General features: G+C 40.6%; 1 protein-coding gene across 2 annotated transcripts in view; it reads left to right on the plus strand.

The window, feature by feature from the left end:
* The first annotated feature begins 211 nt into the window (after nt 1-211).
* Nucleotides 212-18267, plus strand: part of DOK5 (docking protein 5) — a 172959-nt gene continuing 154903 nt past the window's right edge. The window contains exon 1 of one of the 2 annotated variants that reach the window (XM_015148745.3): nt 212-710. Coding sequence is in view for 1 of the 2 variants with exons in the window: in NM_001260578.1 (NP_001247507.1) it covers nt 472-537 (66 nt within the window). In the remaining variant the exon portion in view is untranslated. 2 annotated transcript variants of the gene reach the window in all.

An 18267-nucleotide genomic window follows, 5' to 3' on the forward strand; every position in this document is an offset into this window, starting at 1 on the left:
AGGCGGCTGCTCGCGGGTGGCCGCAGCCCGGTGCTGGGACTCGCGCGGCTCCTCCTCTCAGTCCCCCACCCCTTCCTCCTCCTTCCTCTTCCTCCTTCCTCCTCCTCCTCCTCCTCCTTCTCCTCCTCCTTTTCGGCCCCGGGAGGAGGCAGGGCTGGATCCCTCAGCCGCCGCCGCTCCTCCTCCTGGCAGGCCGGCCGCGAAGTCAGCTGACGCCGGCGCTCCAGCCTCGCCTCCCCGCGCCGCGCTCTGCGCTCCCCGAAAGTGGCTGCAAGCTGGACGCCCACTCTCAGGGTTGGGGGGACAGAGAAAGTGATGTGCGTCTTCTAAAGCCTCGCCCAGCGCCGCCGAAGCAGCTTCACCTCTCCAACTTTCTCCCACCGACTGCTTGTCTTGACCCTGCCCTCCACCCTCCCCAAAGCCACTTCGGGTGCGCGCTCTTGGGTAAAGGGGGGTCACCGGCTGTCTGGGATGGCTTCCAATTTTAATGACATAGTGAAGCAAGGGTACGTGAGGATCCGGAGCAGACGCCTCGGGGTGAGTATCGATCCTCTCCGTGTTGCTGTTCGCCGGTTCGATTGTCTCTTTCCTGAGCCAGCATCCCTGGAGGGTGGACGGAGAGTCCCCGGCCGCGGGCCGGAGAATTACGCGGTGGCTTTCTCAGCCGAAACCCGCGTCTCCGGGGCTGTCACTGTAAGGCCAGCGTCTAGGTATGTAATGGATCTATCTTTATCTCTTGGATGACTTGGCTTTCTGATGGTGGCCGCGTGTTGGGCTTCAGTAGCCACTGGAGCCCATCTACTCGAAATAAATATTTCTCGGTAGCCATGGAAGTTGGAGCTGAGAAACCCGGGCGGGGGTGCCTGCCGGATGCCCCCGGTTCCCCTCTTTTCCCACTCGCCGCCAACTTAACTTTTCCGGGGGATGGACTGGCCGGTTGAGAAGGAGGACACGCGTACTCGGTGTGAAAGAGGTCACGAGCCCTCTGACCCCAGGGAGAGATTTCTGCCAACTGTAAGGTGTCTTTGGACTCCCCCGCCTCTGTCCCAGGTGTCGTGTCAACCGCGGTGCGGGCTGGCCTCTGACCGGGGCCAACTGGAGTAGATACTTGAATCTGGATTTTCCCTGGTTCGAAGCCGGGGTGGTGGATTTCTGTTGCTGTGATACACCCTGGAGGTCCAGGGGAGGGTTATTTACGTGGAACCTAATACCTGGCGTAGCGCAAGTGCTCCCTACATAGGTCCTGAAAGGAAGAATGAATGAATCTTAGGGCACTTGGGGACGGATGTTGACACAGGCGAGCTGCTTCCTTAAAACTCCCTCTCTTTCGCCCCTTTCTCTCTGGCTCTTCCCTGGAGGAGGCTTCAAGAGAGAACCCACCCTTCCTCTCCTTGGGCCTGAATGATGGTGAAAGAATTCTTGAGAGAAAGGGAAGAGACTGGAATGATTTTTTTTTATTTCCTAAAAATTTCAAACTAGGTCCCTCATTTCTCTTTGCCTCCTATCAAGTGTTGTCGCTGTTTTAGTTGATCCTGTGCGTCTGGGCCAGACATAGCGGGTGAAAACTGGGGGTGGGGAGGTGCGGGGGTGGGGAGGGGAGAGAAAATATCCTTTAGTGTAATGCCTGAAATAATTGTAATGTCAGTAATCGTGTGGAATGCCCCTATTGATAGTGATAAATTGAATAACTTTCTCTACAAATATGTGTCATTTGGCATCTTTCTCTTACTTAGTCTTTGGACTGTTTTAATGTGCCAGATACTTCTACTGAAAACTGAAAAGAAATTTCACAGTAGTAAACTCAGCTAGAGAGGGAAGCCCTGTGGGGAGGAACAGCCACAATTATTATAAAACTCTTGCTTAATTCGTTTTGGTCTTTTTCTTTTCTTTTTTTTTTTCCCCTGCTGGTGACCATGTTTTAGCAATTATGTCCTGTGTTATTGTGAATATATACATATGTAATTAGGGAGAAATGCAACAGAACTCACCATTTCCATCAGCTCTGCCAAAGTTTCCTTGGTTTTCTTTTCTGCTATGCAAATATTCTCATCTGCAAGAACACCCATTGTTGGGGTACTTTACTGAGTGACTCCCATGTAAGGGGCAAGCAGTAATAGGAACTTTCTATTTTTGGTATGCTTATAGGCTGGCCAACTGTTACAATTTTAAGGGGTGTAAGTTAAAAAAAACCCCACCATTCTAATTTAGCTTTACTCCATCATGTCAATGGAAGGAATTGGTACGAGACATCTATTCTCTGTTAGGGAGCATTGCAATGGGAAGAGGACATGCATTATTAATGCACAAAATATGAATTATTCATAAGGATCAGAGTTTATGCCAAATTGTGACACATGGTAATTTATTTGAAAGACTGGTTACCGTCACTTTCTTGTTTGTGGTAACTGAGATTATTTTTTGTAAATTATTACAATTGACACAACATAGCCCTATGTGTGCGCCAACATTTATGGACAGATATTTGAAGCAGAAGGAACAGAAATACAGTTTAGTTTGTATTTGTTTTATATTTTATAACATTTTGGATGCTAGTGAGCAGTATAGTTTCTCAAGATTTATTCTTTTTGTCTGTGCTCACATTCAGACTTCAGAATATCTATCGAATTATGGTTATTGCTCATGGAGAGAAAAGGTCAAAAATATGATCAAATAAATCTGGTCTTATTTGTTAGCATTGGTTTTCTCGCCAGTTAATTTTAAAAATATGCTTATGGTATGATTTACAAAAGAGGCTCATTACATAGTTGCCAGAACACAGTGCAAACCAAAGTTTTAATGGATGCTGCAAATACTGGTCAAGGATGCTGTAGGGAATTGGCATGGGGACCATTTTTCCACAGGAAGGAATGTTAGTGGTGTTAATCTAGGCTACATATAGCCTAGAACAGCATGGGACATGTATATTCTATGAACATGTGCAAGTCTCAAAGAGAGGTAGGGCATTTATTTTGTCTAGAACAATACGCACTTGGTAAGTTCCTGCTGAAATATGCACTGAACTATATAGTGCATGGATGGTCTTGCCATTTATAACCTTCTTTAGGAACTAATACAACAGCAGTTTTATTAGTGGAATCCAGACCATGTTTGGGAGGGTTTATTATTAAATACAAAAACATTTCATGGTAAGCAGCTGTTCCTTGTGCCGAGGAATAAATGCTTCTTCAGATTTGGAGAAAGGGAAGGGAACGCATTCTACTTCTATTGTTTGTTGACTTTTGACCTTTCTTAGCCTCAGTTTTCTAGTCTGTACAATGAATACTATTTAGTGATGTTCTTGGGAGCATTAAATAAGATATTTGTGAAAATGCAATGAAAGTCTAGAACATTGATTCTACTTGTATCTTTTTTTTAATCAAAGATGAATTAGGATTGGTAGACGGATACAGAAATTATCTATTTCCTTCTCTTTGTATGTAGAAGTGTACAAAGGCATAACTGTTTATGCAGTTCCATATTTTTTCAATGGATGAAACTTTTACATATTATATACATATATGTGTATGTGTGTATTTTTATATATAGGAATAAATATATACATACAACATATATATATTGTATAATATATAATATACATATGTATTTATACATGTGATTTTTTAACAGGATGGGAAACATTCTAAAAACATTCCCATCCAAATGGGTGACAGATAAGTGCTCACCTTCATTTGAAATCCTAAAGAGTTTAAATGATTAAACAATCAACTATGTATAGATTTATTCTCTTCTTTAAATATCAAAAAGCTTAATGAAATACGATTCATTTAACTCAAGAGTTTCAATATCTTCACATCTGTATTCCCCAGCTTAATCCCCATTGGTTCCTGGAGGTCTCCAGCTGTGCCCTAGGTACCAAATTTGTTCAGGAATGTCGATGTTACTATTTGGGGGGCTGGGGGCAGGAGGGAAGCAGCTGTCTATAATTATCTGACTAATCCACAAAATGCACTAAAAATTTCTTTTTAGGGGAGAGGCAAATCAGGCAATTTGTACGACATTAACCTGCTGAATGTGTGACTTAGATGGCATCATATAACAGTTCTCACTTCGTTTCTTTCCTTGCAATGGAGAGGGTTTTCCATCAATCATTGTCATGGCTTGCCCACAGTGCAAGTTCAGAATGGAAACTCGGGTCTATTTATCTACACACAATCCCTCAGTTTCTTGCCTTTAAGTGACATTTCTGCGCTCTTGTCTACCAAGGACTTATCAGCTTGGACCTCTTCTCTGACCTCCACTCATGTAAATTCTCCTGTCTACCTCACATCTCCACTTGGATGACTCACAGACTTGCTGCTCCTAGAGTCCTCTCCATCTTAGCCACTAGAGGTCCCAGCATTTTGGTTGCAAAGGGAAACATCACAAGCAAACCTTGGTGTCATTTCACTCTTCTCCCCTCATCTCCCACCCCTACAGGCAATCCATCAGGAGATCTTGTGGGCTGTATCTTTGAAATATATCTAGAATCCAGCTGTCACCTCACACTATCCACTGCTACCACCCTGGTCCAAACCCTCTTCGTCTCCTCCCTGTAACATTGCAACAGTCTTCTAATTTGACTTCCTGTCTACACTCTTGCTCCCACCAGTGCCTTCTCAATACGGCAAAGTGTTCCTTTGGAAATGTAAGAAAGGTCACGTCACCTGGCTGCTGAAGCTGTCAGAGGCGTGAGAACCAGAGCAACTCTATCTTAAACAGGAGCTGGGTAAAATAAGACTGAAACCTACTGGGCTGCATTCCCAGATGGTGAAGGCATTCTAAGTCACGGGATGAGATAGGAGGTCAGCACAAGATACAGGTCAGAAAGACCTTGCTGATAAAACAGGTTGCAGTAAAGAAGCCGGCCAAAACCCACCAAAACCAAGGTGGCCATGAGAGTGACCTCTGGTTGTCCTCACTGCTACATGGCGCCACCCCCACCAGTGCTATGACAGTTTACAAATACCATGGCAACGTCAGGAAGTTACCCTATACGTTCTAAAAAGGGGAGGCATGAATGATCCATTCCTTGTTTAGCATATCATCAAGAAATAACCATAAAAATAGGCAACCAGCAGCCCTTGGGGCTCCTTCGTCTGTGGAGTAGCCATTCTTTATTCCTTTACTTTCCTAACAAACTTGCTTTCACTTTACGGACTTGTCCTGAATTCTTTGTTGTGAGAGATCCAAGAACCCTGTCTTGGGGTCTGGATGTTATCCCTGTCTGGTAACAAAACCATTGGTGACTTTTCATATACTGCAGAGAAGTCGTACAATGGGCCATGAGGCCCTGTGCTGCCCCAGAACCCTTTCTTTTACTCCCAGTTATCTTCTCCTGGCTTGCTCTCTCGCCTCCTTCAGCCTTTTCTCAGCTGCTACCTTTTCAGTGAGGGCTTTCAGGCCTCTATCTATCTATCTATCTTTTTTTTTTTTTTTTTTTTTTTTTTTTTTGACGGAGTCTCGCTTTGTTTTCCAGGCTGGAGTGCAGTGGTGTGATATCGGCTCACAGCAGCCTCTGCCTCCTGGGTTCAAGCAATTCTCCTGTCTCAGCCTCCTAAGTAGCTGAGATTACAGGCATGCGCCACCATACCCAGCTAATTTTTCTGTTTTTAGTAGAGACGGGCTTTCACCATGTTGGCCAGGCTGGTCTCGAACTCCTGACCTTGAGATCCACAAGCCTTGGTCTCCTAAAGTGCTGGGATTACAGGCGTGAGCCACTGCGCCTGGCCTCAGACCACTCTATTTTATTTCTTCTCCCTCTCCTTTCCTTCTTTCCCTGCCCCTTTTTCTCCCTAGACTTATTACCCCCTCCCTCATTTATTTTTGTATTGTCTATATACTGCCTAGGACGTGTGAGGCTCCATGAGGGCTGGGGACTTGTTTCTGTCTTCTTTAATCGTAGCTGTACCCCAGTGCCTAGTACGGGGCCCAGCACAGAGTGGGCATTTGATGAAGATTTGTGGAATAAATTAATGACCCCATCACTGTATAGTGGCTTAAGAGCATAGGCTCTGACATGTGACTGTGCTAAAATCCTAACTCACTGGCTGGTTATGTGACTAGAACATAGGCTCTGACATGTGACTGTGTTAAAATCCCAACTCACCTAATAGATGGGTAGTAAGAGCTTAACACGTAGTAAGAGCTTAACATAAAGAGCTTAACACAATGCTTGACACAGTAAAAACCCAATTAATGTTTATTAGGGCTCTCACTCCTACTTCCAGTGTGGTTAGAGACAATGACACTTAACTGGTTATTATTTTCACTGTTTCTACTGCAATTGTTCTTATCCTCAAAGAACTTTTTTTTTTTTTTAGTTAGGAAAACAAACTTAGTACAAGTACCAAATGTTGCTTGGCATTGATGGTTGATATAGAAGGAATTTATAAGATTTCACCTTTATAAGATTTTTTAAGATTCTACACAAATGGCAGAGATATGGAATAAGGAGAAGTACCTCTTCAGGTAACTTCAATATGAGTGAATTTACTGGACTAGGAGGTATTTTTGTTAACTTGGGGACTGTTTTCTTTTGTGGCAGAGAAGAAATCTTAAAAATTGGTCAGCTCATGTACAGGTTTTAAAAATAAACATTTTCTAACTCTTTCACTTATAGTTTTACCTGACCTGGTATGCCACAAAGGCTTTCATGTTGCATTTGGGGTTTTTAGATTTAAATGTTCAGGAATCCATGCATTTTTAATGGTACCATGACTAAGTTATAGTCATGATATGAAAATTATACTAATAGAATAAACTCATATACTACTTTTTTTCTTTTGAGATGGAGTCTCGCTCTGCTGCCCAGGCTGGAATGCTCTGGCGCGATCTCAGCTCACTGCAGCCTCCATCCCCGGGTTCAAGCAATTCTCCTGCCTCAGCCTCCTGAGTAGCTGGGACTACAGGCACGTGTCACTACAGCCGGCTACTTTTGGTATTTTTAGTAGAGACAGGGTTTCACCATGTTGGCCAGGCTGGTCTTGAACTCCTGACTTCTGATGATCCATCCGTCTCAGCCTCCCAAAGTGCTGGGATTACAGGCATGAGCCACCGCGCCCAGCCTCATCATATGCTGTTTTTATTTAAGTATAAATATGCACATGCACATATGAACTCATGCAACTGTTCAGTAAGATATGTGAAGTTTAGTTACTCTTTAAGAACAAGAGGCTTTGGGATAACTTTACCGGTAGGGAAATTTATGGCCAGATAGACTGCGTATATATACATGCATCAGTCAGGATGACTCAATTATTTTGGCTTCATTTGAATCAGCTTCGTTGACATGGTTTCCATGTCAGAAGGGCTTTCCAGCTGGTATTTCAGTCATCTTCATCTGATTGTCCACGTGGATCATATGATTAATTGTGCATAAAATCAGCCTTGACATCATCATCCCCAAAACTGATTTAAGCAAAGAGTAGCCAATTTAGTGACTTTGCATATAGACATAAACCAAATTAGTGATATGATTTTCCTCACATCTGCCAATGTATTTTCGAAATCATATTTATTAGAAGACTAGAGATATTTATTTTTGAAGCAGCTTTGTAATTTTTGTGGGGAATTGTTTGGTATTTTAAGAACTTAGTTTTCCTTGGAATATCTTTTCTTTCATTTATTTTATCATTCCTCAAATATTTCTTGAGTACCTATTTGTGTTAAGCTTAATGTAAGCCACCTTAAAAAGGCAGATACAATCACCATCCTCAAGGAGTTGACAATTTAATTTTGGATTTGTGTTATTAACAAGAGATTAATGTATCACCATAAAGAGGAATGAATCTGAGTAACAGGTCAAGTATTGAAGTGAAAAGATGCCCACGGATATTTTTCTATTCTATTTTTGTGAAGTGAGGAAGGACAAGTTTGATTTTTCTCTTACTCTAGGAATTTGATCCTAGTGGGGTGGAAATTAAACCTTTGGAGATTCTAAGCTCTCAAGTGATTATGGTGCCTCCCTCCTGCAACTGCCATTCCTGTGAAATTCAAAATAAAATTGTGAGTTTAGAAATGCCATATGATATATGTGAATCTTTAAATTAAAATAGCTTCTTTCTAGCATGCAGATGGCTAAATTTTCAATAAGTATTTGAAAGCTGATTTTTACAGAGCAGTTGTGGGGGCTGTCTTTATTTTACTAGTGTTCTCACCCTCTATTTATGCCCTGGATCCCAGAGAACAAACATGTTAACTGTGTGTCTTGTGTGCTTAAGCCGAGTTGTTAACTAGGCTCCAGGGAGAGGATGCAGGTGACTTTTCTGAGACAATGCTTTGCAGCTTGTATGAGATTCTTACAGAAGTCTGGTCTTCCCTGCCCCAGCCTCTCCCATTTCCCACCCACTGTGCCTTCTTAAAGATTAAGATCAGGCTGGGCATGGTGGCTTACATCTGTAATCCCAGCACTTTGGGAGGCTGAGGCGGGTGGATCACCTGAGGTCAGGAGTTCTAGATCAGCCCGGCCAACATAATGAAACCCTGTCTCTACTAAAAATACAAAAATTAGCCGGGCATGATGGCAGGCGCCTACAATCCCAGCTACTCGGGGGGGCCGAGGCAGGAGAATCCCTTGAACCCAGGAGGCAGAGGTTGCAGTGAGCTGAGATCCCGCCACTGCACTCCAGCCTGGGGAACAAGAGCGAGACTTTGTCTTAAACAAAAGGAAAAACTTAAGATCAATGTTTCATTATTTTAAATGAATTTTTGTTTTAGATAATTGTTATGTTCATATGTATTTGTAAGAAATAATATGGAGAGATATTCCATGCCATTTACCCATTTTCTCCCCAATGGTAACATCTTTCGAATTTGTAGGACAATATAACAGCCAAGATATTGACAATGATACAGTTGAGATATAGAACATTTCATTCCCTGGAGGCTCCTTCACAGTCTTCTTATATAGCTGCCTCTCCTGCCCCTGTCCCCCATATCCCTAATCCCCTGACAACCACTAATCTGTTTTCCTTTTGTCATTTTGTCATTTCAAGATTATTATGTAAAAATGGAGTCCAGGCTTGGTAGCTCATTCCCGTCATCCCAGGACTTTGGGAGGCCAAGGCAAAAGGGCCACTTGAGCCCAGGTTTGAGACCGGTCTTAGGCAACATAGTGAGACTGTCTCTACAAAAAACAAAAATAGAAAATTAGCCAGGAGTGGTGGCACATGCCTGTAGTGCTAGTTACTTGAGAGGCTGAAGTGGGAGGATCACTTGAGCCTGAGAGGTTGAGGCTGCAGTGAACCGTGATCATCCCACTCTACTTCAGCCTGAACAACAGAGCAAGATGAGACTCTGTCTTAGAATTTTCAAAAAAAAAGAATATTATGTAGGCCGGGCATGGTGGCTCATGCCTGTAATCACAGAACTTTGGGAGGTTGAGCTGGGTAGATCACAAGGTCGGAAGTTTGTGACCAGCCTGACCAACATGGTGAAACCCTGTCTCTACTAAAAATACAAAAATTATTCGGGCGTGGTGGTGTGTGCCTGTAATTCCAGCTACTCTGGAGGCTGAGGCGGGAGAATCGCTTGAACCTGGGAGGTAGGTGGAGGTTGCAGTGAGCAGTGGAGGTTGCGGTGAGCCGAGATCATGCCATTGCACTGCAGCCTGCGTGATAAGAGTGAGACTCCCTCTCAAAAGAAAAAAAAAAAAAAGTAATAGAACCATACGGATGTAACCTTTGGGGATTGGCCTTTTTAAAAACTCAATATAATCCCCTGAGATTCGTTCAGGTTGTTGTGTGTATGAGATTGTTCTTTTTTCTTGCTGAGTAGTGTTCCATGGTGTGTATGTAGTTTGTTTAGACACTCACCTGTTGAAGGACGTGGGTTGTTTCTGGTTTTTGGCTATCATGAGTAAAGCTGATATACTAATGTCCGCATTTGTGCAGAGATTTTCATGTGAACATAAGTTTTCATGCCTCTAGGCAAATGTCCAGGAGTGCAATTGCTGGGTTGTAGAGTTGTGTCTAGTTTTTAAAGAAACTGCTGAGCTGTTTTCTCACAGAGGTCGTACCATTTTACATTCACATCAGCAACGTGTGAGTGATCTGGTTTTTCTGCGTCCTCGCCAGCATTTGGTGTCGTCACTGTGTTTTATCTTAGCCATACTTCTAGATGTGTCATGGTATCTTATTGTGGTTTTAATTTGCATTTTTGTAAAGGGTAGCAATGTTGAACATCTTTTCATGTTCCTGTTTGCCATCTGTATACCCATTTCAGTGAAATGCCTGGATTGCTTATTTTGTAACGGTTGAGTTTTGAAAGTTCTTCATATATTCTAGACATCAACCCCTTTTAGATATGTGATTTGCAGGTATCTTCTCTCTCTCTTGCCTTGCCAGCCTAATATCCTGAAGATGTTTTAATTTTTTTTGTAAGTGTTATAGTTTTATCTTTTATATTTAAGTCTGTTATCCATTTTGAGTAATTTTTGTATAAGGTGTGCATTTCAGGTCAAGGTTATGCCTATGGACACACAGTTACTCCAGCACTTTTTTGAAAAGGTTGTTTTTTCTTTCATTGAGCATTTTTATGTGTGTCTTTGCCTGGGCCCTCTATTCTGTTCCATTGTTTTATATGCCTTATATATGTACAGTGATATGTCTATATATGTATTTGTAACTATACAATAAGTCTTGAAATAGGGCATACTGATCCCTCTCAGTTTATTCTTTTTCAAAATTGTTTTAGCTATTCTATTTCCTTTGCCTTTTAATATAAATTTTTAAATAATGTCTATAACTACTAGAAATCTTCCTGGGACACTGTCTCATTCTACACACATACACATACACAATTTAATTTGTGCATTAGTTTTTTTTTTTTTTTTTTGTGGTGGAAATAGCATAAGTTTGAGACTCACATTTTAATTTGGGTCTCAGCTTGGCTGCTTATTGGTTCTGTGGCCTAAGGGAAAATTGCTTATTCTTTCTGATCTTTACCTTACTTATATATGAAAAACGAGGATAATATATGAAAGATGAGTATACCAGGCTCTTAATCCTGTGCCTGAATCATAGTAGAAACTCAGTGAGTCATACTACTGATTTTTATTTTTTATTGGTAAAAGGTTGAAACGATATTTTTAGTTTATTGTCTGTAAGAACCATGGCCTGGTGGAAATTAATTCACTCATATTCCAGCGGAAGAGTCATGTTTTTGATAATAAAAAATAAGGTTGCATTCTGTCTTCCTCTTAGTGTTGACTTCTGTGATATATTTTTGTAATATTGGGTTTGTTTAGGAGCCTCCAGTGAAATCCTATCTTAGAACATAAAGACTTGAATGTATTAGCCAAAATGGCAGACCTTTGATTAAAAGACTGGCCACAGTATTTTTACCTGTTAACTCTAACAGGTTTGTCCAAATGTGAGATTTATATGTCTGGAGAGAGAATTTTATGGTAGTAAACAACATTCAATCATAAAATGAGAAAAAGTGTTATTTATTGCTCAACATATCTCAAAGAGTTGGTGACTACTAGGACTTTTCCTAGAGGGGACCATCCTAACTTAGGTGCGGAGTGTTCAGGCTGACAGCATCATGTTTCGTTGCATTAATTAACTTTATATGATGTTAAATTTTACATTTTCTTTCAAGTGACACTGGTTTCCAATTTCAGATAAGAATGTGTGCTTCCTCTTTAAATAAGGCTTATTTATTTAAAAAAGTAAAGTAACTTAATTCATGTTAACTTACAGCGCAGGTATTATATGACCATGCAGTGGCAAAAATTTTGGAGGCAGGTGATAGTACACAGAGGCAGTGCAAATCCAAAGGGTGCAGGGCTGAAGTTTGGGAAACTGCAGACCAGTGTACTTATTTTTTAAAATAGCTTTTCTAAAATATCTTTGCTTATAGCTGCTCTATGTCATCATTTTATATAAATAACTTAAAAATTAGGTGCTTAGGGAAAAAACTCCTGTGTACCCAATACCATCATCTTACAAAACTTTCCTCTGATATCACCATGTGTATGTCACTTCTCACCCCCCAAAAACTGTACAACCTTATTTTGGTTTTGCCCAAGCCCTTATTTTTTCTTCCCTTCATTCAAATGTACAATGGATACTGCTGTGATTAATACAAAGAAAAACTAGCAAGTCTCGTGAATGGACTAACTCAAATTAGTTAAAACACTGGTATTGAGTTCAATGCTTTTATTTAATACAAGTTTTCATGTTTAGAAGAACAATTCAACTCTTAGAATTCATTTTATTATCTTAACACCATACATTCATTCAATAAAAGAAATTTATTTTCCAAACTTTTAAGAAATCATACTTATTTGAATCCCCTCTTTATACTAATTTCTCAGTTTCCAGGTTTCTTTCCACCAAAGTGCAGAAATTTTGGCTAATCCGTGAAAAAGTCACTTTTTGAGTCTGGGTTCCATTCCACTAGCAGTGGCCTCAAATGTGGAAGTTATCACGAACCTAGTCTAGTCTTCAGCATCCATTAATTCAATGTGGTGTAAAGTGAAGTTGGATATGAATCTTTCCAAGAAAGTTTGTCCTCTTGGAGAAGTCTTCACTAGTTTGAATCCATCTCGTCCATTAACTGGCTGCTCTTACTTCTGATTTTCTCCTGGCTGGCTGTCTCTTGGCATCCATATTCCTGCCTCAGAATGACTTGCCTTGACTACAACATTTGAAGTTGACTCCTCACATTCTTCTAGAACATCACCTAATTTAATTCATGTATAGAACTTAACAATTTTTTAAAATTTGATGCCATTTGTTCTCTTCTTTTTCTGTTTCTCTGTTTCTATATACATTCTTTTTTTCTTGTTTTTCTTCTGTAAGAAAGGGAATGAACAAGATAGCCAAAGTCCTTGGCCTCATAGAACTTACTCTAAGAGACATAAGTTTTATCTTACATATATTATTTGCTTATGTATTCTTCCTTCCTTCCTTCCTTCCTTCCTTCCTTCCTTCCTTCCTTCCTTCCTTCCTTCCTTCCTTCCTTTCTTCCTTCCTTCCTTCCTTCCTTCCTTCCTTCCCTTCCTCCCTCCCCTCCCCTTCTGCCTTCCCTTCCCTTCCTTTCTTTTATTATTAAATATGTGCATGAAGTAGGTGTTATTTTATGCCCATTTTACAAATTATTTACATCTTAGAGTAAGTTCTCTGAGGCCAGGGACTTTGGCTATCTTGTTCACTGCTGTATCCCCAGGTCATAGTCCTTAGTACATTCTCGATATTTGTTGATTGAATGGATGAATGGTTTTACTTCCTGTCAGAAGAATGGAACGGTGTATTCAGATGTGAGAAGACAAATAGAAAACTGTGCCTATATCCCATCTCATTTTGCAGTATATTCTTTTCTGAGCAGTAGAACGTTTTAGAATTTCTCATAGTTGTTTATATATAATCTGCAAATTCATAATCAGGAAATACAGCAATTAATATCAAAGGTTTGGATTTACTCCATTAAAATTAAATTTTATTTGATTTCTTTTGGAGTAGGTAATATGTACACTTAGTATAAAATTCGAGGATACAAAGTTTATACACTGAAGAGTAGAGTTTCCTTTCATCTCCATTTCCTAGAATCATCTAGTTTCCTTTTTCAGAAACAACCACTGTGAATAGTTTCTTCCAGAATAGTCTATATATAAGTAATTTTGTGTGTGTGTGTGGGTGTGTGTGCATGTGTGTGTCTGTATGTGCGTTTGCATGCAATTTTTACTTATATAGTCTTCTGAGCCATGGATTTTTTATTTAGTGATATATCATAGTTTTGAATAATTTGATAGGATTCCCCTGTATGGATATATCTTATTTGATTATTTATTGATTCTTCTTTCCTTCCTTCCTTTTATTTGTTAAATATGTGCATAAAGTAGGTGTTATTTTATGCCCATTTTACAAATTATGAAACTGAGATACTAAGAGGTTAAGTTTTCGGCCAACTCACACAGTCTTAGGTGTCAGAGCCTGGGTTCAAATCCACTGTCTTTCTCTTTCATGGAACATTGGGGTAAATCCATTTTTTTCCCCTCTGTTACAAACAGTGCTACAGACTACCCCTCATCACACCCAGTGGAGATCCTGGAGGTGAATAAATTCTTAGAAGAAGTGGGACTTATTGTTCCAAGGGTATTCACATGTAGAATTTCATGAAAGTTGCTTTGGAGGATGTTCTCCAGCAATGTACAAGAAAGTCCATTTCCTCTCATTTTGTCACATTACGCCCAAGAGCTTTTTCAACGTTTTGTCAGTCTACTAGGTGAGAAATGGACTCATTTGTGTATAGATTTCCCTGACTTGAGGCTGAGTTTTAGGGCATTTTATAATTAGAATCTTTTCAGTTGTACAGGTTTTTTTTGTTTTAACAGTAATATTTACTCAACTCAAAAAGTAGTTATTTAGTGAACATTTAGAAACATATAAATCATAATTTACTTTCTTAAAACACACATTCCTGGGAAATGGCTCTATGGAAATATTTTACCTAGAAGATAGGATAAATTATATATTAGCTGTTACTGTATTTATTTTTACTCTAAAAATTAAATTATGAATGTGCACTTTTGATAAATGTATGTTGAATGAAATGATACATATATACATACACATACATATATACATACGTATATACATTTTAAATTTAATCAGATAAATACATATTGACTAATGCAGCTCAGTCTATATTCTTGGTCAATCTTATAAAATACTTCGAGTGTGTCTAGCTGTGTGGCAGGAGTGGGAGGGTAGGGGATGATGTGATTCTTTGTACTGAGTGCTAGATATAATTTCTGAATATTGCATTTATGTTGTTCCTAGGTATCTGGTATCTTGAGACTCTCTTTTCCTTTCTCTCTTATTTTTGTTTTTATTTTTTGAGATGGAGTGTTGCTCTGTCGCCAGGCTGGAGTGCTGTGGCGTGATCTTGGCTCACAGCAACCTCCACCTCCTGTGTTCAAGCAATTCTCCTGCCTCAGCCTCCCGAGTAAGTAGCTGGGACTACAGGCGCACACCACCATGCCAAGCTAATTTTTGTATTTTTAGTAGAGATGGGGTTTCACCATGTGGGTCAGGATGGTCTCGATCTCTTGACCTTGTGATCCGCCCGCCTCGGCCTCCCAAAGTGCTGGGATTACAGGCGTGAACCACCACACCCAGCCTCCTTTCCTTTCTCTCTAAGCTCTGGCCACATCAGCTCCTTTTCACTCTTCAAATGATGAACTCTTTTCCGTCTATGTCTTTGCCGTCTCATGCTTCCCTTTGTCAGTAATGTTCTTCCATGGCAGGCTCTGACCTCATTGTCAGGTCAAAAGTCCCCTGCCCAGAGAACTGTTTGACCATTCAATCTCAGATGGTCTCCTTCAGGTATTCTCTGTCTCTCTCCCTTTTAATTGCATGCAGGATCATGCCTCACAATGGTAATGATTTCTTAAATTATTCATTTCTTTGTTGCTCGTTTCTTTTAGTAACCACAAGCACTGAGCGGGTCTTTGTCTGTTTTGTTCATGGCTGAATTCTTAGTGGCTAGAATACTATCTGAGCACACAGTAGGTGCTCAATAAATAAAGTGAAAATTGAAAACCTGAAATAACATCTTGCATGTTAAATTATGAAAGAGGTGAGTCACCCTAGCATAGTATGCATACACGTCAAGACATTCATACATGTCAAGAAATTGCAAAAGGTTTGTGGAATTCTATTGTGTGATTCTTGATTCTTGTAGTCTCTTTGCAGTATCGCAGCTGCAATCCCCAGGACAGGTCAAACTGGTAGAACAGAAACCTGGCCAGGGTGAGAAGGGTCCAATTTTCACCCCTGTCCTACTTCTGGCCATCTGCTATGAGCAGACCAGGTCACTGAACTGCTTACACCTTGGCTTCCACTGCAGAAGATGGAGACAGAAATGCCTTCCCTCCTTCCCCCACCAGCTGTTCACCTCTGCACAGGAAGTGTGACTGTGGATGTGAAGAGCCTCTCAAGTACCCGGAACATTCTATCAGTCCCAAGTGGGTCTCCCCGGCATCCCACCATTGGCTTCCTGAGTGGAAAATAGCAGAGAAAACTTGAGATTTTTCTCCAAAGTTGCCATGACTTGTATCAGATCCCAAACAACTGAATTTATTATTTCCTTTGGATTCCAAGAGTGATCTGATACTAGAAAAAGCAGAGTTTAATTTCTGGCAAAGAATGGCAAAAAATGAAAGAAAGAGAGAGAAAGTGAAAGAAAGAGAAAAAGAAAGAAAGACACAGGGAGAGAAAGAAAGAACATCGACCCACTCCACAACAAAGGATATCATATACATATATGACATAGATGTCATATTTATAAATTCATATGTCATATATATAAATTCTTTTAAATTAACCGGTATTTTATATTCTATATACATGATAGAGAAATAAAACAATGCAAAATAGGATAGAATGAAAAGAAAAGTTTTCTCCAACCCCAGACTGGTCTCACTTCCTGGGATTAGTCATTCTTAGTAGATTCTTGTATCTTTGTACAGCGATGTTTATCAGAGGCAAGCATAAAAGTGCGTGTACTTGTGTGTATATGTGTAATTTGTTTTACACACAAGAGTTCATACTATACAATCCTATTATATACTTTGTCTCTTTTAACTGATGTTGAAACACTTTTCAAACATTTTTAAGAATGGTCAATATTCATTTTTTTCCTATGTCACAATTTCTTTAATGCAGTCTACTAACAATGGACATTTTTAGGTAGTTTCCAGTTTTTGCTATATAAATGAGGTAGTGACATCCCTGACTATACACTCATGCATACTGATACTGTATTTCTAAGATAAGTCCTAAAAAGGAAGTTATCTTACAAAGTTATGTACATTTACACTTTTGAGGAATAATACGAAATTTTCTTCAAAGAGGTTGTACCAGGTACACTCTGATAAAGAGTGCTTGTAAGAGTGTGGCTTTGTGTGTGTGCGAGCGCATGCACGCGTGTGTGTGTGTGTTTTAGGAGGAGAGAGAACAGAGAGAACAACCTTTTAAAGGATGTTCTTGGCCAGGTACGGTGGCTCATGCCTGTAATCCCAGCACTTTGGGAGGCCACGGAGGGTGGATCATTTGAGGTCAGGAGTTCAAGATCAGCCTGGTCAACATAGTGAAACCCTGTCTCTACTAAAAATTAAAAAAAAAAAAAAATTAGCCAGGAGTGGTGGCGGGTGCCTGTAATCCCAGTTACTCGAAAGGCTGAGGCAGGAAAATTGCTTGACCCTGGGAGGCGGAGGTTGCAGTGAGCCGAGACTGAGCCACTGCACTCCAGCCTGGGTGACAGAGTGAGAATCTGTCCCCCTCCAAAAAAAAAAAAAAAAAAAAAGAAAGGATGTGTTTGTCCGTCTGTCCGTCTGCTCCTTGGCTCAATCCCCCACTCCCCAAATCTGTTCTCTTTATGGTAAATTGATCACCTAAAAATTGAACCTAATCCTATCCTACCTTTCTTACAACTTTCCAGTGCCTTCCCCCTGCACATGAATATCTCTGAAATGTACTCAGGACACTGTGTGACCCAGAGCCTGCTGCATTCACTCGCTGTGTCACACCATACTCCCCAAAATCAGTGCATAAGCCCAACACACCTCCTTTAGTTCCTCCAGTAGCCACGTGCTCTTTCCTTTGTCACCATTCTTATATGTGCTCTTCCTGTCGACTAGCAAATTCTTACTCTTACTCTTAGTTTCTCTAATTACTGCTCATCTTGAAAATCCAGGCTGGAATGTCATTGATTTGGAGTTGCTTTTTCTGACACATCCCCATCTAAATGGTAGGGTTAGCCCCTTGCTACAGGTGGATATGTAAATTTAATTAAAATTAAATATGAATGTAAAAACCCAATCCTAAGTCACACTAGCCACATTTTAAGTGATAAGTAGCCACGTACATAGTCATCAGTGGCTACTATATTGGAGAATACAGATATATTTCCAGGCTGAATGCAGTGGCTCAGGCCTGTAATCCCAGCACTTTGGGAGGCTGAGGTGGGAGGATTGCTTGAGGCCAGGAGTTTGAGACAAACCTGGGCAACTTAAGGAGACCCCCATTTCTGCACAAATTAACTTAGTTGGGTGTGGTGGCTAGCCTCTGTAGTTCTAACTACTCAGGAGGCTGCGGGGGGAGGATCGTTTAGGCCCAGGAGTTGGAGGCTGCAGTGAGCCATGATCATGCCACTGCACTCCAGCCTGGGTGACAGAGTGGGACCCAGTCTCAAAATAAAAATTAAAAATTAAACAAAATATTTCTATAGTTGTAGAGAATTCTATTGAACAGTGCTGCC

The sequence above is a fragment of the Macaca mulatta genome, chromosome 10, assembly GCF_049350105.2.
Source record: "Macaca mulatta isolate MMU2019108-1 chromosome 10, T2T-MMU8v2.0, whole genome shotgun sequence".
Classification (NCBI taxonomy): domain Eukaryota; kingdom Metazoa; phylum Chordata; class Mammalia; order Primates; family Cercopithecidae; genus Macaca; species Macaca mulatta.